This window comes from Lynx canadensis, chromosome C2 (genome assembly GCF_007474595.2).
Source record: "Lynx canadensis isolate LIC74 chromosome C2, mLynCan4.pri.v2, whole genome shotgun sequence".
NCBI classification, from domain to species: domain Eukaryota; kingdom Metazoa; phylum Chordata; class Mammalia; order Carnivora; family Felidae; genus Lynx; species Lynx canadensis.
This window is the reverse complement of record NC_044311.2, coordinates 148,534,000-148,561,396: the sequence shown is the minus strand read 5'-3', so window position 1 is coordinate 148,561,396 and position 27,397 is coordinate 148,534,000. Positions and strand designations below refer to the sequence as shown.

Genomic DNA, 27,397 nt, shown 5'->3' with positions numbered 1-27,397 from the left:
GAGAGGGAAACCAAGAATCGGACGCAGGCTCCAGGCCCTGAGCTGTCAGCACAGAGCCCGCCGCGGGGCTCGAACTCGCAAACCTCATGCTCATGACCTGAGCTGAAGTCGGACACCCAACCGACTGAGCCACCCAAGCGCCCCACTGACTTCTTTGTTTTTTTTTAAGTTTATTTATTTATTTTGAGAGAGACGGGCTGTGTGTGTGTGTGTGTGTGTGTGTGTGTGTGTGTGTGTGAACGGGGAGGGGCAGAGAGAGAGAGAGAGAGAGAGAGAATCCCAAGCAGGCTCTGCACTGTCAGCAAGGAGCCTGACGCAGGGCTCCAGCCCAAACACCATGAGATCATGATCTGAGCTGAAATCAAGAGTCGGATGCTTAACTGCCTGAGCCACCCAGACAATATGACTTCTAATGAGACATTTCCACATGAAACTTGATGTGCTCAGTTACGATGTTTTTCCTCCACAAGTAGTTTTCTGACCCCGCTTGAAGAAAAGAGGCAAAACCCCACACCCTCGTGGACCTCACAGTCCAGTGGGCGCAGGCAGACCAGAAGTAATTGTTAATAAGTGCCATGGAGAAAACCAAAGCTGTAGGGCTAAGGGGTCGACTGGGCCGGGAGAGCTTGCAATTTAAACTAGGGTGTTTAGGGGCGCCTGGGTGGCGCAGTCGGTTAAGCGTCCGACTTCAGCCAGGTCACGTTCTCTCGCTCCGTGAGTTCGAGCCCCGCGTCAGGCTCTGGGCTGATGGCTCAGAGCCTGGAGCCTGCTTCCGATTCTGTGTCTCCCTCTCTCTCTGCCCCTCCCCCGTTCATGCTCTGTCTCTCTCTGTCCCAAAAATAAATAAACGTTGTAAACTAGGGTGTTTAGGAATGTCTCAGGGACAAGGTGAAACCTGAGCAAAGACTTGAAGGATGGAGGGATGCGGTGCACAGATATCTGGGAAAGGGGTATTCTGGGCAGAAGAAACAGCAAGTGCAAAGGCCCGGAGGCAGACATTTGGGAGTGATAGCAAGGTGGCCGGTATGGCTGGAGCAGAGCAGAGAACTCACACTGCCTGCCTCCTAGTTTCAAAATAAGGGGTATTCACCTTAGAAAGCAGGCATAGCAAAATGCCAGGCTGGCCTCTAAAACATGAGCTTTATGCCATATGGAGGGCCAAGGCAGGACCACGGTTTGGAAAGACCCAGGATAGGGAAGCCCCACGCACGACCAGACCTGTGGTCACTCGCTTACCTACTGCCACCTGCAAGAGAATCGAAGCTTTTCCCAACCAAGGGCATCGCTCTCCCCATTGGTGATTCTCCTGGGGTAAAGCATCGTGTCTGTGGGATCCCTAAGAAAGTCGAAACACGTTACCTAGGAAGAAGCAGCACCCCGACAGACTTTTCTCCAGGGTTCAGTGTGATTTTCCACCTGTAGAAGGTAGGAGGGCATGTGCCCAGGACACATGGGAGAGGGGGCGTGGACAGACACACAGGTAGAGGAATGAGCCGTAATCTCAGCCTTACATTCCTCTTGCCACTGATGACAGGGGAAGGGCAGGGGACCAAGAAGTATCATTATTTCCCATCTCATCAGAGAAGCAGGGAAATGAGACCCTGGAGTAAGGTTCAGCAGGCTGGCTTTCTTCCCAGCTGCAGCCGCTGACTCCTTGCTAGCAGGTCTTGAGGGGAGTCTGACGGCCCACTCCCTCTGGATGTACCCTTTCGATGATGAGGGGGAAGGGGCTGAGACCCAGAATGTGATGCCCCAGTCAGCAAGGTAGCAGGAAAGGCTCGGCGAAGGCTTGAGGGGAGAGAGGAGAAGATCCGAGAACAGTGATGTCCTAGGTCACTAGTAACTGTCCGAAAGGCCACTGACGAAACAGCAGGAGACAGGGGGAGAGTGAATTCTCGGGATATGTTGTGCAAACCTGCTGACCACCAGCACCCGGGAGGGCAGTGCGTGCCGGGTAGAACGCCAGGTTCAAGCTAGAGCTCCAAAGACCAATTAGACAGTTGAGCCTGGGACCGGCTCCCACAGGCCAGGTGTCTGGCTGAAAAAAAGACAGAAAGAAACCTTTGAAAGTCCTAACGTCATATGAGGTTGTTCAAGAAAGCCTGTGCTTGGAGTCGCCCAACCAGAACGAGTTGAGTAGCTAATTGCTGAGATATAATTGCCGTGAATGCTTTTAGAGCCCCCTCGGAGTCATCCATCTTAGTCCTTTAATTCCAGGCTTCCAGATAAGGAGGCTGGGTGATGAAGAGACTTGCTCGTGTCCGCAGGAAAGTTGGGTGGAAAAGCAGATTTATAATAGAGGTTCTTAACAGGCAGACTGGCGGTCACGTTTCCCTGGTGCCATGTTGTTTCTCTGGCGGAGAGAAGGATTACAGCATCTGCTTTAACACCCCCATCCTTGGGGGCACCCAGAGGCTTGAACTGGAAAGGAACAACAGGTTCCTCATTAACCCTTTCCTGCTCTTCTTCAAAGTCGTTCCGTAGACGGCAGAGCAGGAGTCGCGTTCTGGGTTCACCTTACAGATCAGCCTGAGCACAGCCACGGTGAGTCACCGACTCAGCTCAGTGATGGCGGGAGGGAACTGGTCTACACCCACCTGTCTGTAGGGCAGACCTCTGGCACTTACAGCCGTCCTGCATACATTGAAGAGCTGAAAGATTAAGAAAAAGACCACCAGGTAGCTGTCGCCAAAACAAGGCCGTCACTCGTCACTCGGCGCTCGTGGATACTTAGTCTAAACACAGTTCCGGTATATTTGGTGTGTTCATTTCTAGCCCAGGGAAAGTTAGAAGCACGTTGAAGGGAGGAGTCACCCCCCTGTCTCGCTCAAATCCCCAGGATGTTCCCTGGACCAGCTTCGGGGGGGGGGGGGGGGTCACATCGCTTGGGCCTTATTAGACGTCTAAATTCTCAGGCCACACCCCAGGGCTACCAAGCCAGAATGCCCCACGGCTCGGATGCTCATTCAGGTGTGTGAGACATAGCTCTCTACTGTGGGGTCACAATACACTTCTGGCTCTACACACGAGCTGGGAACAGAAGTGGGACAGTAAAGGCAGAAAGTGCAAATCCTTATGGTGCTCTGGTGGCCCGGTGACCGACAATTACCTAACACTGTTCACTCTCCTATCGATCCACCGGGGGGGGGGGGGGGCCCACAGAAATTGGTATGGATAGGAGCAAGATTGCGGGGCGGTGGGTGGGCAGCTGTTTAAGGGAGTGGGTGTGTTTTCAGACCTGCCCTCCTTCTCTCATTGGCCGTGTGAGGTTAGATAAATGACATAACCGGTCTGAACTTCACTTCTCACACGTGGGTTAAAAAACAAAGCCGATTTCTCCGGCATGTCTCCAGTTCTGAAGTACTCTAACTTTGCAAGGATGTCCTAGTTTGACAACATGGGGAGAGATTAGAGGGAGAAGTTAGGCTACCAAAGTTTATATGGCACTGGACAATCTATAAACATGAATATATAATATGTATCCTAATATAGAATATGCTAACATACATATACATTTGATATCATGATATATACATACATGTATGTGTGTATATATATATATATATATATATATATATATATACACAATGGGACAATACTGTCCAGCATTAAATTAGCCAGCAGACAGATAGTTTTGCTATTAGAAAGATTTATTTCATCACCTGCAAGGTGCTTTAAGGAAGGATCACATTCACATTCGGTATGATTACTTTCCTGTCCTCAAGACTTTAATAACCCCGGAATCTAGAGTTTAGACTGTTATACCAGGAAAAATGAGCTGTTGTCTACACATGTCAATTTCTTTTCCATAGTCCTAAAGCCGTAGCAAATTAAGGGGGAGATACCCAGGTTTTTATATCCAGACCCATGTTGTTAGTATCAGATTGACCAGCAAGCATCTTTTGAAATGCAAAAGAATTGTATTGTATGCTTTTAGAATTGTATGCTTTTAGAAGACTCACAAGGTCATATATAGACATACACAAATATATGTATCTATACATATATAGATAGATAGATATCTTTTTGGTATTATCATTTCGCATACATTTTGTTCAACTGTTCATCATGACAATGCTTCAAATCTATGCCTTCCTACCTTTTCTGCTGAGAACCTATCAAGAAAAGTAGTAAACCCATACCAGAAACATGGGCTGACAAGCTGCCATAAAATCATTCTCTCTGGCCAAAATTTTCCAGGAAAATGTGACAATTTAGCCTTACTTGTTTTCTGTGATAGAGAAGAATATAGTTCGGGCGCCTGGGTGGCTCGGTTAAGCACAGAACTCTTGACCTCAGCTCAGGTCTTGATCTCAGGGGCGTGAGTTCAAGCCCCACGTTGGGCTCCAGGCTGGGTGTGGAGACTACTTTAAAAAAAATTTTAAAAGAGAAAATATCATATTCCACAGTTCAACCGCGGTTTCTTAAAAAATATAGTTCAGTTATGGAAGAGAGATGCATACCTACTCAGTCTAGTTTTTATAGCAGAAAAATTGAAAGCTGGTCTCATTATCCATCATGGCTATCATAACATTTAGGGATGCCTTGTGGGCAGCTATCCCAGAAAGCTACAGGACGTATATCTCTGGAATGAAGAAGTAAAATTTCACAGATGGGATTAATTTACTTTTATTCCTTTTTTTTTTCTTTTGGCTTTTTATGACACTATGTATATAATAAAATCCTAATCAAATACTTCTTCCAGAATGTGGGAATAGTAAGAGAGAAACAAAATTAAGTATCCTTTTCAACTCTGTTCAAGAGTCATTGAGATGTCCTGGTATGAAATCTTAAAGCAGCCACTATTTTAAGGGCCACCGTGTCAACATTTTCAGCTTACTTACAGTGGGCTCAAAAAGTCAGACTACCAAACGTGCATGCTTAGCGCTGCATGGTAATTCTACTAGATTTGATCCAGAGTTGAATTCCCTGCTGCCCTCTGAAGCCCAGTCCTCAGCAAGAAAGAAGAAAAGGGAGCTTGATAGTGAACATTTCCCATATTTAAAATTCAGGGGGCAAATTGACATTTTAATTGCACGCAGATACAGGAAACCGGAGACCTAAAGCATCCATTTTCCCCGGCTTGAAAGTTTATGTCGGAAGCTCCTGTATTTCATACAAAATATGCCTCTTCGGCCCATGAAATCTGATGGCTTCAGAAAAGAAGAATTAGGTGTTCCTTTGATCTAGCTTATAAATGCATCTGAACCACACCTTTCAGATGATAATGCTTTTTATTTCCCCCGTGCCTTGGTGTTACGACCCTCTAGCACCCTGGTGAGGAAGTGACTGGTGAGGGGAGATTCCCTGCAAAGATAAGAAGGCTCTTACTTACCGCCAGGATCACATGTGGGGGGAGGGCGAGGAATGAATGCTTCCCCCCACTCCTCCGGCATTAAACTCAGCCTCCCGACTCTCGGGGCTTAGAAAATGGCTGCGAGTGAAGAATTGTTTTCTCTGAGAGTTATGCCCGAACATTCCTGCTAAAGCAGGCAGTCATCAGTTAATCTCTGTAAATGACTACGATCTTGGCAGGTGTCAGCTGATACAGAAATTGCTCACATGTTAAAACTTTTGGTTTTTTTAGACGTAGGGCAATGAGAGGGGACTAATGCAAACAAATCATCTCACGTTGTGCCTGGCCACAGTCGCGGCTTACCTAAAATGACTTATTCCTGCTCCATGTTTTTGGTGGCACGTGATCCCCAACCTTGGGGACCGAGCCGGACACAACCGACAGCCGCTCTTCAAAGGCAGACCGTAGAGTCCAAATTGCCAAATACTGTGTACTCACAATGATCTCGTATACATCATCCTTCTGGATCACCCTCTGTCCTTGACACGGTGGTCTTCAAAAATGCCACTGGGTACCCAAGGAATGTGAAGTTTTGAAACGGGTACAAAACCTGCTGGAAGCCTCTGCGCCATTATTTTGCCAACTGGCATTCTTTCTGAGGCAGTGGAACTCCCCAGAATCATTTGTCCTGCCCTCTTCTCTCCCTGACTCCTAATACCAACCATTAGGTCGTGGTAGGCATTTAAAACTGCTTTGAATGGCTTCTGAGTTGGAATTCTTTTGCTTGTAGGAATACCAGATTTCTCGGTCTGATCAGCGGAAAGCTACGAATCTGTCCCAAATATAAAAGGAGGGAGGAGTCAGGGTGCCTGGGTGGCTCAGTCGGTTAAGCGTCTGACTTCGGCTCGGGTCATGATCTCGCGGTTTGTGGGTTCGGGCCCCACGTCGGGCCCCGTGCTGACAGCTCAGAGCCTGGAGCCTGCTTCGGATTGTGTCTCCCTCTCTCTCCGCCCCTCCCCCACTTGCGTGCGTGCGCTCATGCTCTCTCTCTCTCTCTCAAAAATAAATAAACATTAAAAAAAAAAAAAGGAGGGAGGAGTCAGGGAAAGATCCATCCAGAGACACTGAATTACACCATGATCCACTGAAATAGAATGTTCTAGAAAAAGACATTTTCATACTTCTGAGAGAAAGGGATGACAGGAGTTGTTCCGGGACCTGGCCCTATGGCCTTTTGCCCACAAGGCCAGTGCTTAAAATACTCAGCCGGTAAGAGGCCTCTCACATGTGTGCTGGCCCTGTGTGACTCAGGCTGTTTGTGTTCAGGTCGAGTGTTGTGGGCTGCGGGGCTGAATCAGAGTCCAGATTTGCCTTGGTGACACATGAAAAGAGGGAGCGTTGCGTTTGAACTACACAAATATTATGCTTAAGTCGTTTTCCTCATTTTGGAGCCAAACAGGTCTTGTCCACGATAAAAATCACTGCAGTATAGTGGGTCCTTTTTTTGGTCTGGAATTTGAGACTGCATCCACTGTGCCAAGGGGCCTGGCAGCAGGAAGAAACGGCAAGCCACGGAGATTTGGAGCCGTAATACAAGTTATAAAATTTAATTTTGTAATTGTAGCGATCGGGAGCTGGGCTGAAATGCACTTCTCCCACCCCACTGCCCCCCAGGCCGGGGAGAGTAGACTCCTGGAATTCTCTTTCTGACTGCGGGCTGGGTCAGGGCATGTGAAGCAGCCCCAGTTTATGGCAACGAGGTCCAGTGTTGTTTGGAGGCCGCCTGACAATGGCGGAGGGGGTTGGGGGGGGGGGTCGGTGTGTGAAATTGGTCAATGACCCTTTATTCGAACCACAGGGGTGAGGAAGGAGCAGGGGCACATCGTCTTTCAAAGGGGAATGAATCGCCTGGCCCCGCGGTGGCTAGATCGGTACATCTCGAGCCTCAGTTCTGCTTGACAGGCCTGCGTCTCCAGTGTAGAGACGTTTTGTTGGAGGAATTAAGGAAGGAAACAGGAGGCCCAACCCTCCCGGCCTGTCCCATGTGAATGGCCTCTGCTCACTGCGTGGTGGTGACAGTGATTTTGATGGGGAACAAGGCAAGGACACTCACCATCTATACAGACGCCCCCCCTTGGATTCCTGAGCCCTTGGGCAAGTTCATCCGGTCTGCTGGCACATCCTCTGGGCTCCAGTGGGCCCAGCCTGCTGGGAATACTGGACCCGATGAGGCCCAGGCTACACCTTCCGGTCCACCCCCCTCTTAGAGGGTGCACCTGGGGAAGTCGGCTTCAGGAAGGAATGCTCAAGAATGCCCGTAGAAAGCTTTCGAGGGGAGGGAGAGGAGAGGGGCCGAGGGGCTGCCCGAGCCCTGCATTTAGCAGGAAATCGGACCTCCCCAAGGACTGTGGGTTTGCAGCCACACCTCATTTCCTGTTGGAAGGGGCGTGCGCTGAGCTCCAGGGCCCACTTCGCTGCCTCTAAAACCTGCCAGTGGTGATTGGATTTGCAGTAGGGAGCGGCCGTTCCGATGCCACAGGGAAGGCACCTTTCCTGGCTGCCACAGCTTCGCCCGCGGTGTGCGGCCGAGCGCCAACGATGGATGCTCCTTCTCTCCCTCTCGACCTGACGCGGTCACCAAGGCGGGTGCGCCCACCGCGTTCTGCCCAGCGGACGTGGGCGCGCGGGGTTAGGGAGACGGGGCGCACACTGGGTGGGCCACCCAGTGGCCTGGGATGGCGGGGGCCCCGAATCTCCCCCGGGGCGCCCCAGCCAAGCGTGCAGACCTCCAGCGAAGCCACGTTGGGGGCCAGGGGAGAGGGAGGGGAAAGACAGGCAAACCCCGGATGTCAGGAAATCCACGATACATTTTCTGATCTTTTCCCTCCCTCCTTCCTTGCCTCCCTCTCCCCTCCCCACCCCCCCCCCCCACAATAGGACATCGTCAGAAACTAGATGATCAGACCAAGCCCGGGAGCTTGTCCTTTTCCGAGCGGCTCAGTGAGCTGGAGCAGCTGCGGCGAACAGCCATGAGGGTCAGCCCACACCACCCAGCCCCCACACCCAACCCTCGGGCCTCCTTGAACCACTCCACTGCCTTTAACCCTCAGCCTCAGAGTCAGATGCAGGGTAAGTACCTGGAGGGAGCCCGCTTCCCGCCTCGCCCTCGGGCCGCACCCCCTCCCCCAGGCCAGTCCTGGCTTCTTTCTCCTCCTTGCGCTGAGGGTGGTCCTTGGACCAGCACCCTCGTAGACACGCAGGGTCTCTGGCCCAGCCCGGACCTACTGAGTCAGATCTGCCTTGTACTGAGATCCCCACATCCGGAGGCTTCGCCGCCTAGGATATGGAGAGATATCTATCTATACGTAGATAATATCTTGAATGTTTTCAAGAGTTAGCTTTGGCTATGCCGTTTTCCTCCCTACCCATTAGGCTAGAACACACACACGCACGTACACACGCACGCACCCCAAGCGAGGTGAAAGTCAGGAGGTTTCAAGTTCCTGTGGGCTTCAGATCATTGGTGGGGCTTGTACCTAATATGTGTCCTTTACGAAAACATAAAGAAATACGAGGAAAGTCTGGCTGCCATCACATCAAAGGTATTATTTACAATAAATAAATTTGCAATCAATAAAGAGTGCAGATTAACGCACACACACACACACACACACACACAGCCATACACGCATACCCTGGGGTTTAGCTAGCAACTGCAAAAACACTGTAAAATACAGTAATTGCATAAAATGCCCAGTGCCAAATTAGATAATACACAAAGTTCATTTGCACCGTAGAAACCACTGACGTCAATGGTTATTTGCTCTGTGATACCATGTCAAATTTCCGAAATACAGTCCCTTACTCTGTGCTGTGCAGCACACAGCTGTATGTGATATGGTCACAGTCAGATTCTCTTCTCCAAGTAGCAGGCTTGTTGGACTCAAAGGGAGAGATAAGGGACACATCTGGGGGAGAGAGCAGGTGGCCAGCCAGGGACACGCTACCTGCCCCCCGAGACTGCCAAAATTCGCTTCCCCGGGTGCTTTCTCTGTGTGAGCCGTATTGCGGGATGTGCTCTCCTCGTGAGTTCTTCAAGGTTTCTAGACCAGTACCCCTCTTTTGGGGCTAGCACTTGGGGGGTCCTCGAAGAGTAGGCTGACTCTCTTGCCCAGAGTTCGACGGCTCCTGTCCCAGGCTCTCATAATGATGTTTCTGGGGGCGGTTCTTTTATTTGAGTGGAAAATTCCCAAAGACAGCTTCCCGTCAGATGCTCGGCACACAGCTGTTAAGTGGCCTGTGGGTAGAGTGGCCCCTTTGTATCGGAACAGAAACCCAGAGCTTGATTCGGGCAGGTTGTCTCTCATCTACAGACTCATCTTAGGTGTCTTGAGAAATAGCCTCCGTGAAAGCCTCAGGTTTATGGTGCTTTATCGTGACTAGTCATTCAAAAATACGCCCACTGATCTTTTCTAATGCCAAAATGCAGGCGTGGACGGTAAATTGGGTCGAATGGCACATTAATGGAAAGCGATGGGCAAGGGGTTAAATGATACTTGCCTTCCAGATAGAACAAACTGTCCGGGCGATTTTTTGATCTTGTGTTGAGGGCCATTGAAATTACTTTACCGTCACCTGCAGACCTCCATCTGTGACATCAAAGGGAAGATTTCTATCCTCTTATTCTCTCGTCGTATGCCGGGCCATTTATACCACTAGGTTGATGAAGGGACTTGCCTTTTTCTCCTAATATTGGAAGCAAAACTATTCGGCATTTTTTTAAAAAGCAATGGAAAATTCAACCACAGCGGGGGCAAGTTGAAATGGTCACCCTGAAGCCAGCTTTGTTTCAGACGGTTTTGGTGAGGAGTGAATCAGATCTGATTTCCCTCCTTGTCAGATACGCTCTTTTTTTTTTTTTTTTTTTCCAAAAAGGAGAGGGGGAGGGTAGTAATTGAATTCTTGTCCTCGGCAGTCAGCAGCTCTTGGGTGGAGACACAACCGTGGACGGGCATTCTTCAGCTCTTTGGAATACTGTATGCTTAGCAGAGTATCAGGTTTAACACAGAGCATCACCCCTTTATTGTTCCTTTTGAAAACTTTTTACTTCTGCAACATGTAAGTAATAATAACTTGCTTTTAGAGGGCCCTAGAGGCTTGGTTGCTATGCTAAAGAATGTGTTAACTATATTGCTAATGCTCTTTCTTTCCAAAATATGATTTGCTGGTCAGTACATCACTTGTAAAATTATAGGAACTTTTTAAAAATAACCGCCCAAGATATATTCGTGTAAAACTACTTTTTCTTTCTTCCTTTTTTTTTTTTTTTCTATAAGGAAATGTTTTTTTCCCTTAGTCATGTTTTGAGTAGACCCTGGGGATTTTTTTCCCTGAAATTAGAAAGTTAACAGGGATAATAGTAAAGTCTCTTTCAGCCAGAACCTTCATTTTGTTCTTGACAAGTAAGAAAATGGTTATTTTCCTGGCTTAGCTCTGGAGACTCCATATTATATTTAAGAAGATGCTTTATGTAAAAATTCAGCATGTGTTTATGGCTCTCTTTGAAAAGGCATCAATCGCTATAAGAAAAATATCCCAAAGGTAGTCATGGAAGTTGAATAGGGTGCCGTACAGATGTGTGAATGTTTTCAGCATCTGGAAACGTCAGCAGCTGGGGGCTTGGAGAGATCGTGGGCTGACAGAGAGGCTGGGACTTCATCCGGAGAGCTACGCCTGCCCCTTCAACTCTGCCCGTAGGAAATCACAGATGTAGAATAACGCCTCTGTTTATCTGCAGTCAGATGTGCTTGAGAATCCCCCAAAACAGACATCTCAAATTATCTGAAGCAAGGTAAGGGAAAAGGGGGGCAGGCCGCCACCCACCAAACCACTGTTCGTTTGGTGAGGTTTTTAACTATTAAGAGGGCTGAGGTCAATTTCAGCTTCCTACTTTACCAGCTTTTAAAAGTGAAGAGAAAGCCATTTTGTCGCGGCTACACGATTAGGCAAGAGAGCATCACGAACTGCTACGGGCGAGGTTTAGGATTCTCGTAGAGTCATGGGAAGGAAAACGGACACGTGTCCTTTCAAAAGATGGGACAGGACAGATTCTAGCAAGATGAAGTCGCCGATGCTCAATCGGTCACACGCACTCCTTTAGAGATGGCTCCAGGCGACCCAAGCAAGTCATTTTAAGAATTTGACTCCTGATTTACCAGAACTGATGAACCACATTTACAGCTGCATAACCCCCACCTTTCTGGGAAGAGGTAGACAGACTCACATCTGAAGAAACTGGAGAAAGGAAGGGGCCAAAGTTTTGTAGTTCTGCTGCATGTTGGCGTGAGGTTTAGCTCTTTAACCCGTTAGGATGTATTTTGGCACAGATCAGACCTTTTGTACACGTTATTCCGCTCTCACCGCAATCCCCTGATGCGGGTTGTAGACAGAGGGGATAAACCCCACAGGCTAACAATTGCCCAGATTCTCCAAGAGCAGAAGTGACGGACTTAGACTCAAACCCAGATCTTTCTGGCTACGGAGCCAGTGTTGCGAGGGTGGCAGGTTCTGTTGGATCAAGGATCCATTAGACTCAAGCCTGACCAGGGTCAAAAGATCCAGATCCTCAAAGAGGCGAGGGGAGGAGTGCTGAGCTGGACATTCACTTGCCTTCTGTTAGCATTAGATGTTGCTGATGATGATAACCTTAGGGCCAGACTCTGTGGTGGGCACCTCGAAAAACTATCTTTTTGGGGGGCGGGGGGCATCAGGCGGGGGGCTTGATTTTCCAAGCTGAGGACAAAAGGACACTTAACTCAGAATCATGAATCTCCAGCGTGAGGGAACGAAGGACGAGGAGGGCTTCCCAACTGCTCTTTGTTTCCCGGGGCAGCGGCCCGGCCTTCCTGCATGTACGAGTCTGTCTCTCTTGGGGTCCGTTGTTGCCGGAACCTTCCGAACGTCCAACACCGGCCACCTCTGATCAGCCTTGAGGAGTATGCACATGCCTCTCGCCGAGAGTTGAGAGTATGGCCAGAGAGTGGAGGCCCTGACATCTCAGATTCACCTCCTGATTTTTAGTATTCCAAACGATTTTTGTTTTGATGGTGATTTTCCCCAAAAGTCAAAGTTACTTTGGAAAGGCTACGGTTGTCTGTGAAGCTTTTGGAGGTATGAATTGACTTTGTTCCTCAGCTATCCGGTTACATATGTCAGTGTTTATCAGCCACATTGACAAAAGGGAAAAAAAAAACCTTTCTACTTCCCTGTAGGAGGTGAGAGAAATCCCCTTTCCAGCCTTGGGGGTAAAATATCAAACTTCTCTTTTCTTCTCCTCACTTCTTCTCTGTCGCTCTCTCTCTCTCTCTCCTTCCTTTTTCTTCTAGAAGTTCAAAATCAGAGCCGGGTGGGGGACTATATAGTCCAAAGCCAGAGGGGTTTGCGCATGTAAATCTACAAATGGTCATTTAATGCTTACACGATAAAGCAAACTAGTCAGGGCGCTAGGAATCGACTTAGAAGCCATGCGGTAAAGGTGAAAAGTGAATGATTTAAAAATCACTCTTATCTAGCGTGGTAGAACTTGAGAGCCTTTAGAAGTTTACGACGTCAGAATCTGAACACGATTGAGATCAAGCCTGAATCGGGTGTCCCCGTGAATACAGAAAAATAAATAAATGCGAGAGGGAAGGGAGGGAGGGAAAAGGAAAACAGTGGAAAGGATGCAGAATGAAGAGTTCACGTGTGAGGGGCACCTGGGTGGCTCAGTCGGCTGAGCGTCCGACTTCGGCTCAGGTCACGATCTCGCCGTCTGTGAATTCGAGCCCCGTGTCGGGCTCAGTGCTGACAGCTCGGAGCCTGGAGCCTGCTTTGGCTTCTGTGTCTCCCTCTCTCTCTGCCCCTCCTCCGCTTGTGCTCTGTCTCTGTCGGTCTCTCAAAAATGAATAAATGTAAAAAAAATAATAATAATTAAAAAAAAAAAAAAGAGTTAACGTGTGGGTGAGCAAGCTGACAGGTGCCACTGCTGTGTCCTGTCCTCTCTTCTCAGGAGCAGGTGGAGGGGTTAGAGTTAACAGAGCTGAAAGCATTCTTAAGGCAGGAATTGAGAACCCAGTTTACTGTTTCCCATGTTCTTGGCTGGTGCAATGTAAACTGTAGGTTTAAGGAAAGTTTGAAAAGCTCATATCAATGAATCGCGTCGTAGACATGCAGAAAAAGAGAAAGGGGGATGGGAAGAAAGCTAAGTCTGTTTTCTCCTCGAGAAAAAGGCCGTAAGGCCTTCGCCATTGTAGCTTGAGTTGAATGTGGCTACCGTGTGTCTAACACCCTTGATTTCCATTCACGGCCTGTGAGTTCCTCTCGCGCTCTGTTGATGGCGAGGCATGGTTAGCGACACAGAACCCCCTTGAACGGCACGGCTCAAAATGCCTGCACTGTATTTACAAGCACCGCACAGCTAAGTACTTAATAAACCAGCCCTTCAAAGGAGCCGCCGACCTCGTGAGCTGTCAGCACCCGTAATCATAAACCACATTTTTAGCGGGACTACATTTTCAGACCAAACGTTTCCATGGATGTCGTTCAAGGTGATCGGACCGTGTTTTCCAGAGCGTGTTGGCAATGCTCTTCTAATGCTTTTCTAATTACAAGAAAGAAGGGTTCACTTTAGGGCCTGATCTTAAGGATAAAATATTCCTTCTGAGGATTTGATATGTTCTGAACAGTCCCCTCGTTCTGGTAATCTACAGGCCGGCATGCGGGTGTGTGGGTGCACACACACATACAGAGTTTTTGCTCAGAAGAGCAAGGTTTTAATAAAACTCTAGCTGGAGCACTTCCGTGGTACCGATGATTAAATGGCGAGAGGGAGAGCTGAGCTGAGGACCTAACGGCTTAGAAAGACAGTGCACAGTGGCTAAGAGTGAAGGCTCAACAGGCAGACCACCTTGGCCTAACCCCGGCCTCTACCGTGTATTGCTCTGGGACCTCTGGCAGGTTTCTTAACCACTTAAAGCCTCAGTTTCTCCACTTGCAAAACAAGAGCAGTAATTATGCTTGGAGATTCTAGGGCCATCGTGAAGCATGAAGCGGTGAGCCGTAGATTCAGCCCATGGAAAACACTTAAAACCGTTAGGGGCGCCTGGGTGGCTCAGTCAGTTGAGCATCCCACTCTTGATTTCGGCTCAGGTCGTGATCGCACGGTTCGTGAGTTCAAGCCCCGCATCGGGCTCTGTGCTGACGGTGTGGACAGCCTGCTGGGGATCCTCTGTCTCCCTCTCTCTGTGCCCCTCCCCCACCCCTCGAGCACACAAATCCGTGCCTCCGGGTGTTCCTTGGCTCCTGGCTCCCCCTTTCCAGGCTCCCCTTTCACCTTCATACGGCCTCCTCGTCTGTGTCATCCCCCTCTTCTGTCTCTTATGAGGACACTTGTCACTGGATTTAGGCCCCACCCAGATAAACCAGGAGAATCTCATCTCTTCTCACTGAATCACATCTGCAAAGATTGTTTCTCCAAATAAGATCACATTCACGGGTCTGTGGCTCAGAACGTGGACACACGTTTTTTGGTCGGGGGCGGCGGGGGGGGGGGGGGGGGGGGAGGGGAGGGGGAAGGGCCAGTGGGCACCATTCTAGCAATTACACCAAAGTAGAAAGGACAGGAGGCCGCAGAGGAGTCTAGAAATAACTTTGCTGCGTCCACCCCCCAGAGCAGATATTTTAGGCAGGGGACATATGGACACAGTGTCTCACGTTAAATGCCTCCATCATCTCTTCTGGCCAGCAGGTCAGCTCGTCATTGCTGGAACTCAGTATCATGGTACTTTTATCTCCCAGGCAGGAAAACATAGGATTTTTTTTTTTTTTTTATGTGAAGTCAGACATTTCTTAACATTTTCTAGCGCACGTAGGCAGATGGGACCAGAGGGCCAGCAGTGCTAGGTAGGGAAAGGTCGGGGGGATCTCTGCCCTGTCTCATGGGAACCACACAGACCAGCAGACTGGAGGCCTGGGTGCCCTCTGCCCTCGCCCCCAACAGCTCATGACGCTGTGGATGGTGGTAAGCATGGGCTCAGAAGACGACAGGAAGACCACAGCCAGCCAGTTGGGACGGACTCAAGAATTGGACCTCCCCAGAGCTAGGCGTATCACTGTCATTTGGGACAAGCTGCCTTTCTTTGAAAAATGGCTTTATGGCAAGGCATTGTTGACCGGACACACATTTCGAAAGGCTGGCGATTCACTTTGCATGCCCCATAATCCCAAATTTACAAATCACCCGAAGATAGCCTTTCACATTTGTATATTTAAAAAAGAAACTTTGACTACGGCCACGAAGTCGTGTCCAAGTTTGCCCAAAGTTTGCACCCAGGGAGGAACAAACCATACTCTCTGGTAGCAAAGCAGGGTCTGGGTTAGAGAGCTACTGTGCTTTCTTGTAAGGGGTGGTTCCCCAAACTGAGCTGGTTTCACTCATGGGCGTTATTTTTCCTCACGTCGCGGAGCGGCAAGGCAGGCCCTGCTGTAATTCAGTTCTTTTAGGGGCTGTTTAAAAGCACATGGGGTTTAAATAATGCTGAGGAACCCTAACGACTTCTGCCTCTCCTTATTCCTCTCTGGCCCTCGGGGCCTCACTGTCAGGCCTTTTGGGGGAAAGTGTACCCAGGGCTTCTCAGACCTCAGGAGCCGCCTCGGTACGTAGTTGTCTCAGATCCTCCCATTTTACGTCCGTCCGTAGCCTTCGCCCCTCTGGAGCTTTCCGATTATTGAACAATAATCTGCCTCCAAAGCAGAACAGCCCAATTGTTATGGAGATTAAAGGGACGGATTGCAAAACACCTGTAAATAAAATCTTCACTGACAAACCCAGTTTCTTTCCACAGACCTTTCTTCCATAATCTCTTTCTGGCAGAACATTTTATGTTTTGATACCAGAGATTCAGTTACCAACCACAGTAAATAAAACAAAATAATTTCAAAAAATGGTATAGAACTCACCCGAAAAACAAACATTGGCCAGTCATGCTTATTTTCTGTTTTTTTTTTTTTTTGTGCACGCCTGAGGATTGACCGCGGGGGGGGGTGGGGGGGGGTGGCGGGGAGTACTTCTTATCCAGTTGATTTTTTTTTCCTTTCTATTTTTTTTAATGTTTATTTATTTTTGAGAGCCAGAGAGACAGAGCGCGAGCAGGGGAGGGGCAGAGAGAGAGAGAGGGAGACGCAGAAGCCGAAGCAGGCTCCAGGCTCTGAGCTGTCAGCACAGAGCCGGACGCGGGGCTCGAACCCACGAACCATGTGATCATGACCTGAGCCGAAGTTGGACTCTTACCCTTTTGTAAAGGGGATTCTCTGTAAGATGGAACCCCCTGTTTGTCCACCTGGAGGGAGTGTGGACGCGATGGGGGAGGAGGTGGGAGAGAACTGACCAATGCGTCTCATGTCACCTCATGGCTGTCGCGTGGCCGTGAAACCTGAGCTTTAAAACACACAGCACGAACACACTTGGAGCTCATTCCTGCTCACCATCTTGGTCTTCCAGCCGACATTACTGAATCTACGCCTCCATAAGTCAGTGCGATCATCGTGCTGAATAAGACTTGGGCTGCTGGGGTGGCGAGCCCAGTCCCGCTGGGGGGAAGGGGGACGATGCACCGTGACCCTTCTGCTGTGGGGCTTTGGGTGTGGCCACCAGTGATGTCGTAAAGGCAGAGCATCCCTAGAGAAAGCCTCTGCGTCGGCACCACCCTGGGTGTGAGCAGTTCACCCATCCGGGACATTTAAATCTCCCAGATCTATAACTTGCTGGTTCCCACGGAGGAACTGTCTTTACTTACAGCTTTATGTGTTCAACTGAGTCATTCCGAGGCCAGACCCAAGACCCAGGGAGCTTACGCTGTGCCAACAACTCCTGCCATCTTTAGGAAGGTCGCATGTGGACGCTGACCTGCAGGAGTGGGGGTGGGGGAGGTCGAAGAATCTCTCAAGGTAAAAAGGGAGGAAGAAATAACCTGACCAGTGATAGCGCTCTTTGGAGTTGCAGGTCGCACAAGGGGAAGTGAATGTGGAAGAGACTTGTTTTATTAAGTCTCATGGGGTTTGTGCCCAGTGTGGCCACTCACACTGCATTAGCCCATCTCTCTGTAAGATCAGATGGCAAATTATATGATAAAGTTATTAAAATATCTGGAAAAGTCAGCACAAGCTCAAGGGCTCGCCTCGGCATTTCTGCCCGTTAAGTGGTTTATTGAGATCGCCCCTCTCGAGGTCTGTTCATCTTCATCCGGACGTTGTTGTAGATTGCCAGCTCTGTAGAACCGTCATTTGCCTCAATTCTCGGCCGTGATTCTGTGGCTGGTCCAAGAGGGTTGGTGTCTTCGGGGTGAAAGCACAAGTTTTTGAAACGCGCAGTGATGTCGCCCCCCCCCCACCCCCCGCCGGTTTTGAACCTGCGGCGTAGGTTGGTGACGGCGTCTATGCTGGGGTTGTGATTGGAGCAGACTGCGGTGAATTATGACGAGGACGCTGCCTGGTTCACGCGTGTACCAAAGGCGATAACAAAATGGAGCCCATGGTTGTGTCGTTGGTTCATGTAACCCCCACCACCTGTCACCCATGAGGCGCAGGGCACGGTCCTGAGGGTCCCGCCTAGTGGGCCCGCACAGGCACACAGCCTCCACGTGATCAGTTCCCGCCGTTCCCTTTACCGCCAATCCCAGGTCCCCCCCGTCTCATAGAAGCAATTACAGACATGGTCTTCAACGCTAATATTCTATAATTCTGGCTACTGCAGCTCCTGGAGATTACCGGTCGTGCCGAACATTCTCAGGGAAACCAGTAGGGATGTCCCGGAATGCCTCTACTCGGTTGCTTATGATGAAAAGGCCACCTTTCCTTCCTTCCTTCCTTCCTTCCTTCCTTCCTTCCTTCCTTCCTTCCTTCCTTCTATTTTTGGTAATATTTTTGCTGTGAGATCGAGCTTTCTGAGGCACCATATGTTGCTAAATGAGAGAAGCCATTGCCCAGACGTGGATCTGTTTAATTTAATATGATTTTCCACAAATTACAAAGCATGACTTTAAAATTGAATTTGTGCAAAATTACCGATGGCCAATTCAGGTGGACGGGAGAGGAAATCTTGTTAGTCTTATTCCAGAATCTCTTCCCGATTTCCTCATTTGATTCTTTCACGCCTTGGGGGAGGGGGGCGGTCGGGGGCGGGGGCGGTGGATACATTAGGGGGTCTATAAGGAGTTTCTTTTATTTTTCAAACTTTCTCCCTGGTCATTCATGGCTCCCTCAGACAGAGACACAGCGGCCTGGAGATGTCAAGACAGGGCAGATACAGCTGTTCCTCCCATCTTATCATCAGAAGAGACTCAGAAAAAAACACAGGAGCCCCCCTCACCCCCCCCCCCCCGCCAAGAATGCACTTTCTCAGGAAAGCAGAATCTGGATCTATAAGTTAGCACTAAAACCTATATGGCGGATAGTGGGTACGGACTTTGGAATTCCAATCCCAGGTTGGCTGCTTCCCAGTTATGGGATCTTGCAAAAATTACTGAAGTCCTTTGTTCCACTGCTCCCCATCTGTAAAATGGGCGCGGTAATATTAGCACCTGACTCACCGGCGAGCTGTGAGGACAAATGAGTTACCATTCATATGCCCGGCCCGCAGGGAGCGTCGCGTGTATTTACTCCTATTACGTCAGGAGTTTGCCACAGGGATTGAGGTATATTTTCGTCAAGGGTTTAAGCACAGCGCCCACTAAATAAGTGGTTGGTGTCATTTGCTTTACTCTTAACGCTATTATTGTCCTCGTGCTGGTGGCAGTGGTGTATCACCAGGGTGTCACATATCCATCCATCCTGCCCGGTTCGGATGAGCCACAGAGCCACTCTGTGACACTCACCTTGTGTCTCCTTGTTCCGCAGGAGGACAGGAGCCCTGTCTGTGGTGGTTTCAGTAGGGTCTTCGAGTCCTGTCCCGTTTCCTTGGGTGAACTCCAACAGGAGAGCCCATAACTGTTGCTCCACAAGGTCAAATGGGAACGGCAAACTGTTGTAGCTGAAAGGGACCTTATTCTTCTTTGCTCCGTGCCCTTTATTGTACTCATGAGACACCGAGGCCCAGGGAATCACAGGGATTGGCCTAGTCGGAGGCCGACCTGAACTCCAAGTCTTGGGACTCCTGGTCCAGTGCTCATCCCATTGGTCCGGCCCGCCTCGGAGGTGGCCACGGAATATAGGGTATGGAACCCTCGTTAGGACACGTAATCCTGCTCTGCCTTCCACGGCCCTTTTCTAGAAGTGTGCGGTCTCCTCAACGAGACGATAGGCCGCGTGGTCGGGTCCCGTATCCTGTGCTTCTTTGTGTCTCCGTTTGCAAAATGCTCAATTCCACACTTGCGTAGGGGTTCTGCGAAAAGGCAAGGCTAGGATACCCGTCTCCAGGCCACCCTGCGTCCTTCTCAGCCCCACAGAGCGCCCCCCAGCCCAGCTCCCTGGGGGACAGCAAACAGCTGCAGAAGGGCTGACGGGACACTCCGTGACCACAGGGCCCATGTGGGCAGCAGCCGCGGATGAACCCCGACCCGTCCCTTACTTGCATGAATCGGACACATTCAGAGAATGTGAATGGTCAGCCTCTTTGGCATTTTTAACGAACCATCTACAAAAGGATTTCTTTGAACCTAGTTTCACCTTCCTGTGTGATTTTAAGTAAATACCTCCCTGGGCCGATTCCGCCCACAGGCCCGGGCCTTGAAAGCCTGCTGGCGGCTTGGGCTGGCGGGCCAAGAGGAGGCCTGCAGACAGGTGTGCGAGGGTTTTGGGGCGGGGCCGGGCAGCCACAGCTGTGGGAACTCGGCAAAGCCGGGGCTGGGGGGGTGCTGGGGACGGGTGCTCAGTGACAGTCCCGTGTCCCAGTTCAGGACACCGCTGCCAACTTCTGCATCTAGGCCGCGCGGACGAGGGAGCTAGGGCCAGACACAGGCGTCCCCGCGATTGACCACCGCCGTGATTTCAGAGTCAGGGTCACGGACGGCAAGACCAGAGCCACCCAGGGCCTTCACAGGAATCCCGTGGGCAGATACCAAGTGTTCAGAGGCGCTGAATCGAGGGTGGCTTCCGGGCCCCCTTGCATTGGTGGCCACCTGTCCTATGTGCACCTTAGTTAAGGGTTAATCAAGAGAAGCAGGGACTTGAGGCCCCGCACTGACTAAGCACGTGGACCGGCCCTCCCGGCTTCGCCTCCCACAGCGCCTGACTCTTGACGAGTTATGACCATAGCCCTGGGCGGGGTGGGGGGGGGGGTTGCTTAAGCTCCAGGCCTCGCACTGGAGGTTCTCAGGGCTGGTCCAAGAACCACAGGTTTCTAAAGAACAGACCAGAAGAGGGGGCGATAAAGGAAATGCTGGGAAATGGCCCTTTTTGTTGCTCAGAAGAACAGAGCCATTCGGAAACATAGCATTCAGTGGTGTCAGAAGTTTTCCCAGCCAGGGGAACGATGTCCCCTGGTTTGGGCAGTGCTTACAGTGACTTTGAACTTCTGACCACGGAAATGAGTGAATCCTAGAAAGCCGGACGAGAATGAGATGGCCAGCCCCCCCTGCCACCCCCCCCCCCCCCCGCCGCCTCATTCAATAGGGGAGACACTGGAAGCCCAGAGAGGTTAAGCGACTTGCCGGAGATCACACAGCCAGCTGCTATACTCACGTGCCCAGCTTTCCCGCCCATCCTCCCCAGCTGGGACACATTCTAGTATTAGGACACAGCAAAGTGAAGCTTCCCAAGAAGTCCCTGCAAAACAGCACTTATGTGAAAGAGGGGCTGTTGGAACAAGATAGGGCAAACACCAGTGTGCCTGCACACTGCTCCACCCACTTTCTCTTCTTTATATTATAAAAAAAAAAAAAAAAAAAATGGTCTCAAATAACCCAAACAGGCAGGGTCTGATCTGCAGACAGTCTGCAGGCATCCGCCCAAGAAGCTGCCGGTCGGCTGGTCCATCCTTCACTGATTTATGTTGTGTGTGTTAAGCCTTAAATTGTTGAGACTCTGGCTGGCTGCAGTGGTATTACTGGAGGGCTGGTGCATGTTTTCAGCTCACGGAGCTGGCTCCGGGACTGGAGGTGTTGGCCTCAGATCAAGTCCAATCTCACACCTGTCTGAGACAATGAGGGCCTTGTTAGACACATCTCCAGTCAAGGCGGCTCAGGCTGCTTATTTTTCACGTTCAGAACAGAGGGTGGGGGGGGGGGAACCTTGGGGCTGGGGAGAAGCCAAGGCGAGACTGGGAAATGCTGGGGTCAGCTGCCTCCCTTGCCCTCTCCTTCCCCCTCTTCCCTGCCCACCTCCCCGCTCCCCCATTTTATAAACTTTTCCTTATTTTTGGAAATTAAAAACAAACAAACAATACCAACAGTAGCCCTCTTATGAAGGAGAATTTCCTACTGCAAAACAGGGAGCTTGAGGCCCGTTGGAGAATAAATTCCCAGTCATCAAGGGGGTTGAACAACACCGTGGAGAAGCGGGGGTGGGGGTGGGGGGCATGGGGGCGGGTAGCTGAAATCTGAGCTTTTTCCACGCGAAGGGGTCTGTGCAGGAAGGATTTTCTCTTCTTGTTTTTCCCTTCTATTGCTGACGTTTCAGTGACTGGGGCAGTAAGCAGAGGGGAAGTCTTCCCCAGCTCTGTGTTACTCACTGATGAACTGGCAAGCTTGTGTCCCTCCTGTCCCTCCTGTCCCTTGTTAGAACACCAGTGGGCCACCAGCACTTAAACGTCTGTGGACCCTTTGCAAATCCTGCTCTCCGGAGACCCTGACCCGAGGCAGCGACTGGGCAGGACCTCTTCTGGGCCCAGGTCTGCGGCCCTTAAGGCTGATGGCTGTGAGTGATCATTATTCGGTCAAAGCCACCCTGAAATGACTTGCTTTGCATAGGACCGCACAACGTGGGATGAAAGTCAAGAGAAGAGTTTCCGGGAGTTAAGAAAGCAACCCTTTCCTGCCAGACCCCACCGTAGGCCCCACGCCAGCACCCAGTGACCCCTCTCGTGCAACTGTCCCGTCTTTGGGGGCTGGAGTAGCTCAGGGAATCTCTCCGCTTCCTTCTCGATTCGCAAGGCTCTGACTTGAGCAGGGAGGCATCTGGGTGCCAGTGGTCACTCCGTTCTGCTCGTCCTCCCACCAGAGACGGGCAGGGCCCCGTCCTTTCACCTCCGAAAAACGACTCAGGCGCTAGCTTCAGCCTCAGAGGCACAGCAGGAAAATGTGCACGCTGCTTGCTTTATCTGAGCCCCGAGACTTTGGGGACGAAGTGGGCCCATCCGTTTTTCCTAGAGCACATCCCTTTGAACTCAGCCACCCCCGGTTTCTCCATATGCACGTCGGCCAGCTTCCCCCAGGACTCTTTCAGAGGCAGCAAGCAGAGTGAGGCCTGGGAAGCGGCAACGAGTGATAGAAAACCTGGCGCACTTCCGGCTGCCTGCTGCCTGGGTTCGAACCCCTTGTATGTGACCTTGAGTGACAACACACGTGAGGACCCTGTGCCGTGGGAGGGGGCGTCACTGCTAAGACCATGGCCTCCGGGGAGGCCAGAGTGGGCACAGCCTCCTCCTTGAGGCCCCTCTGTCTGAACCCATTGCCTGCGGGGGGATGGTGGCTGAGGAAGCCGATGTGGCCTTTCAAGCCCTCTGATGGCCAAGGGGGACCCGACACAGATGCTCCTACTGAGATCACTTCACCCACTGGTTTCTTAGCTCCTTGTCCTGCCGTGCCTTGCTCTGGGCCATAAGATTTCCACTCCCCTCCTGAGCCATCCGTGCTCGGAGGTGACCAAACGTGCACCCAGCGAGCGGGGAGAGGCTGGAGCACTGAGGTCGCTGCGATCTGCTTGCCTTCACCTGCCCCCTCCTCTGGCCTCTCAACACCCCCCCACCCCCCCATCTCCCCTGTCCTGCCTTCCTTCAGGGAGCCTGGCCTGCCCCATCTCCTCCAGGACATCTTCCTGCCCTCCGATGATCCACCCGGCCCCTCTTCTCTACTCCTGGTCCCATCCATCAGGGCCTGGCACTCCACCAAATCTCCATGCCTTGCCCTCCACTGTTACCCAGTGGGGTACACGTTGCCGCCGCCCCGGCTGTCATGGGCTCCCGGGAACGAGCACCCGAGAGTTCCCTCTGTGCTTTGAGATCATCAAAACCGACTGATGAGATGCTTCCCAAGCATCCCCGCAGCCCTGAACACCTGCCTCCTGTCGCCCTCATCTCCAGTCATGGTGCTGAGAGCGACAGGCTCGCCTCAAAGTTGCAGGCCGGCAGGCAGGAAGCGTCTCTCCTCCTCCTCCAGACCCCCGCGGCCCCAGCCCAGATCTCCAGGGTAAGGGGTGAGCGGCAGTCCCTGAGGAAGATTGTGCCTGCTCTGGGGACAGCAGGTCAAAACGGGTCAGTAACCGGTTTTACTCTCAATTCTAAAATGTTCTTCCCGGAATGATTTCCTTCCTCCCAAAGCACCCGTGCTAGGGTGGAGCCTTGCTTCTTGGTTCAGTGGTGGACTCTTCCTCGGCCTCCCAGAGCCCGGCTGGGGGCCTGAGGGAGGGAGCCCAGGTGGTCCCGCCCAGGTGCCAACACGCTCACCCCTTTCCCTTTTGCTACAAGGAAAAAGGTGGGAAGTGTCTGTGCTCCTTGACCCCCTGACCCCGTACCTTCTACAGCTCCCTGCTCTCTGAAGCTGGTGAGCTGCCCTCTCCTTCTGCTGCCTCCCCACCCCCCGCCAGGCCAGCCGCTCTTGTGTCCCTGCTGTCTCCCAGACACCTGCCTTCTGCCCCAGCCCCCGTGTTCAGGTGCGTCCAGGGGTCGCCTCCTTCCCTCAAAGCATTCCTGATTCTTCCTGGTTCTGGCACTTTCCGAGCCCATACTTCCGAGTTCACTCCTGACCTTGGTGGCCCTCCACCCTGGCCACCTCGAACCAAGCCTCTTTTCTCCCCTCCCCCGACTGACCCATTGACGGGCCTCAAGGCCTCAGGTCCCCCAGCACTGAAACAGCCACCCCCTCCATGCCCAGTGGCTTCATTCTGTGCCTGAGGTGGATGAGGAAAGCCAAGTAGCCCCCTCCCCCCATCCCGCCTTGTGCCATTGAGTCACGGGCTTCCGCTAGCGTATGCGGGCCACAGGCCTATCTGCAAAAATAACAGAATGTGGGCCAGCGGGGGGCAGGCCATTTGTCACCCTTCCCCGTCAACCTCCCTTTCGCTTTCTTCACCTCCTCTTCCCTCAATTCCTCCGAAAGCCTCTTTTGTTCCAGTCAAGGGGAAAGTACTTTGGACGTGTCGTTGAGACTGGTTTGCTGTTTTGTTCTTTCCCCCCCCCCCCAAAGACGGGAAGTTCCTGTTTATGGGAAAGGTTGTTCGTCTCCAAAGACGTTACAGAGCCAAGTGGCTATAGGATGATTTCTTGCTGCCCTTTTTTCAGGGTGGTACACAATACGAAATAATAATAATAATAATAATAAACCAATGAGAGAGAGTCCGTGAACACAAAAGGAGATGTTAGAATAGGTTTTTGTTGGTACTTGCATTTTCTTGTTGAAAAACAGAGCAGAGACCCTGAGGTGCAGAGGTGCGGACAGAAGCCTGATGTTATCTGGCCCCTAGAAATCCTGCCTGGAGTCCAGCGGCAGGCAGGATCCAGAACTCAAAAAGGCGCAGGCAATTGGTCCTGCTCAGTACAAACGGTGCTTTTAGTCTTTCGTAAACAGCCTGTGCCCCAGGGCTCGAATCCTTCAAAAGTTTGCCTAGGTAATTGCGTTTCATTGCTGTCTGGCGTGTGCTCCTTGGTCTAATCTGGAGGTTCAGACAGCCAGGCCAAAGCCTGCGAGACTGGAGGAGAACGAGACCGTGAATTTAATCCACTTGAAAGACAGACTAATACAAGTGCGGCTAGCTCATTATTTTAAGTGATGTGAGCAGAAAAGGGTATGGCGCTTTCCATAAAAGGGTTTAAAATCGGCGCGTTGCAGTCACTTGGCGGTTTAAGGCCATTAGAAGAAAAGGCGGAACCAGGGCGAGGGTGGGATCCTTGCTGTCACCTCCTGGTTTCTGGAAGCCTGCCTCCTCCCCACGAACACCCCAAAACACAGGGGCCATGGGGGGAAGTGATACCTTCCCTCCCTGATTTTGACTTGGGTCGTTCATGAATTCATGGCCATAGACACCGACTTCCGTTTGAGATTTGGGGGTGTTTGGGCTTCGTTTCGGGGTAGGAAGGAGATAGAAATGGTGTAAGGACTTCCCAGTCAGCCCCACAGAGCTCAGAATCCCAGATGTGTAAGCAGGAAAAGGTATCCCCTCCCTTGTGTCCACTGGGCTCTGTGCTCAGCCATCACATCCAGCCCCTTCCTTCCTTCCTTCCTTCCTTCCTTCCTTCCTTCCTTCCTTCCTTCCTTCCTTTTGAAGTCCAGACCAGGTTTTTTTTTTGTGTTTAGTATATGGTAACTAGACCAGGGGAGCAGTAATGGCTTCAATGATTGCATAGTAAAATCCAGCACTCTACAAAGAGCCAGAAGGTCTGTCCCTGCCCTGTCACCAGCCTGCCCCGGAGAACAGAGAGAGCCACTTGACCTATCTGTGCTTCGGTGTTCTCTGAAACGGGGCTGGCTCAGAAAGGCTCTGAGGTTGCTTTCTGCACTATCATTCCATGAGACGTTGGAATGAAACCTTAGAAATGTTGACAGTGATTTGCATCATTATCTAGTTCCATGTGACTCATGCCCGGGAAGCTTGGGAAAGGCAAGCAGTAGCCTGTCCCTTCCCAGGTGGCAAAGCCGACGGTCAGCTCGGGAGTGATCTCGTTGGTCGTTTACACCTGCGTCTCACCCAGGACGCGGCGTGCCAGCTCCGAGTCTGGATGCTGGGCCACGAGACTGTGAGAAAGAGTCGTCCCAGATCCTGGCGTGGGGACAGAATTCTCCCTGGGCACGGCGTGACTGCTGATGCCGCGCAGGCAGACAAATGGCCTCCGGCGACCCTGGTTCCCACAAGGGCTCCGGAAGGTTCCCACCACACCCCTTATCTCCTCACACCCCTCGGTTTCATCTGTGCTGTGCCTGGGGTGCGTGCCTACCCCGGGCTGGGTTTTCCTAAGGCACCATTGACACGTGGGTCCGGATCTGTCTCTGCCGTGGGGGGAGGGGCATGCTGTGCCTTGCAGGATGTGTAGCAGTACCCCTGGCCCCCCCACCCTCTAGGTGCCAGTAGCACGCCTCACCCCAGTTGTGACGCCCAGAAATATCTGCAGACACTGCCCAATGTCCCCTGGAGGAGAAACAGCCCCTGTTGAGGCCAGTCTGGGAAACTCACAAAGATCTCGCCGTCTACACAGGGCCTCGATGCCTGCAACAAGGGGGCGGATCTCAGGGGTCTATAGTTGGTAACAAATCAGTTTTGACTCTTCACTCCTGCTCTCCGCAGATCTTCCCTTTTGTTGAGCAAGAGTTTCCTAGTCTGCTGTCTCAAACTCTACTTTTTTTTTGTTTTTTCTAAATTCTTCCATGTTAGTCCCAAGTCACTGAAAAACCTATTGCTTCTCCGAGAAAGCTTTCCTTGACCTTGTAAATCAAAGCCGTTCTCTGGAGGGAGGTTTCCCACCGCCGGGCTCAGTATCATCTTTCTCAGGGTGACCTCATCTATTAAAGTATGAAGGTTGTATTTGAAATGCCATTTACTTTCTCTAAGTCAATAAATGAAACTGTGGATCTTTAGATCATCAGAGGTCTGCTTATTACCAAGAGTTTTTGTGTGTGTGTGTCATTTTTTAAATCGAGATCTGTGTTGGGAGTTTAAAAGAATTCCGGCAGATTTCCATTTGCCTTTCTGAATCCGTTTGGGGTGATATTCCTCTGCGAGTGTAGATTGCCCCTAGATGAATCTGACTTTATTAGTTTGTGTCCTTTGTTCAGAGCACCAGGGATGAGCTTGTGAAAGCACACAGCTCTTATCTTCAAAGGTCTCCTTTATGCAGCAAAAGCGCACCTCCACAACCTGTGTTACTAATCTGTTGCAGTCCCAATTAGTTCACGTGAAGGTCAGTCCTTTGGGGGGTGCGGAGCC

At 51.1% G+C, this 27,397-nt stretch overlaps 1 protein-coding gene across 6 annotated transcripts in view; it reads left to right on the top strand.

Annotated features, from left to right (window-relative positions):
• The window catches only part of RUNX1 (RUNX family transcription factor 1), a 255,027-nt gene that overhangs the window by 207,046 nt on the left and 20,584 nt on the right, over positions 1-27,397 (top strand). For 5 of the 6 annotated variants that reach the window (XM_030330210.1, XM_030330208.1, XM_030330209.1 and 2 more), the window contains one exon: positions 8,234-8,425. The exons of the other annotated variant lie outside the window; for it this stretch is intronic. In XM_030330210.1, the coding sequence (XP_030186070.1) occupies positions 8,234-8,425 (192 nt within the window). The remainder of the gene's footprint in view (positions 1-8,233; positions 8,426-27,397) is intronic. 6 annotated transcript variants of the gene reach the window in all.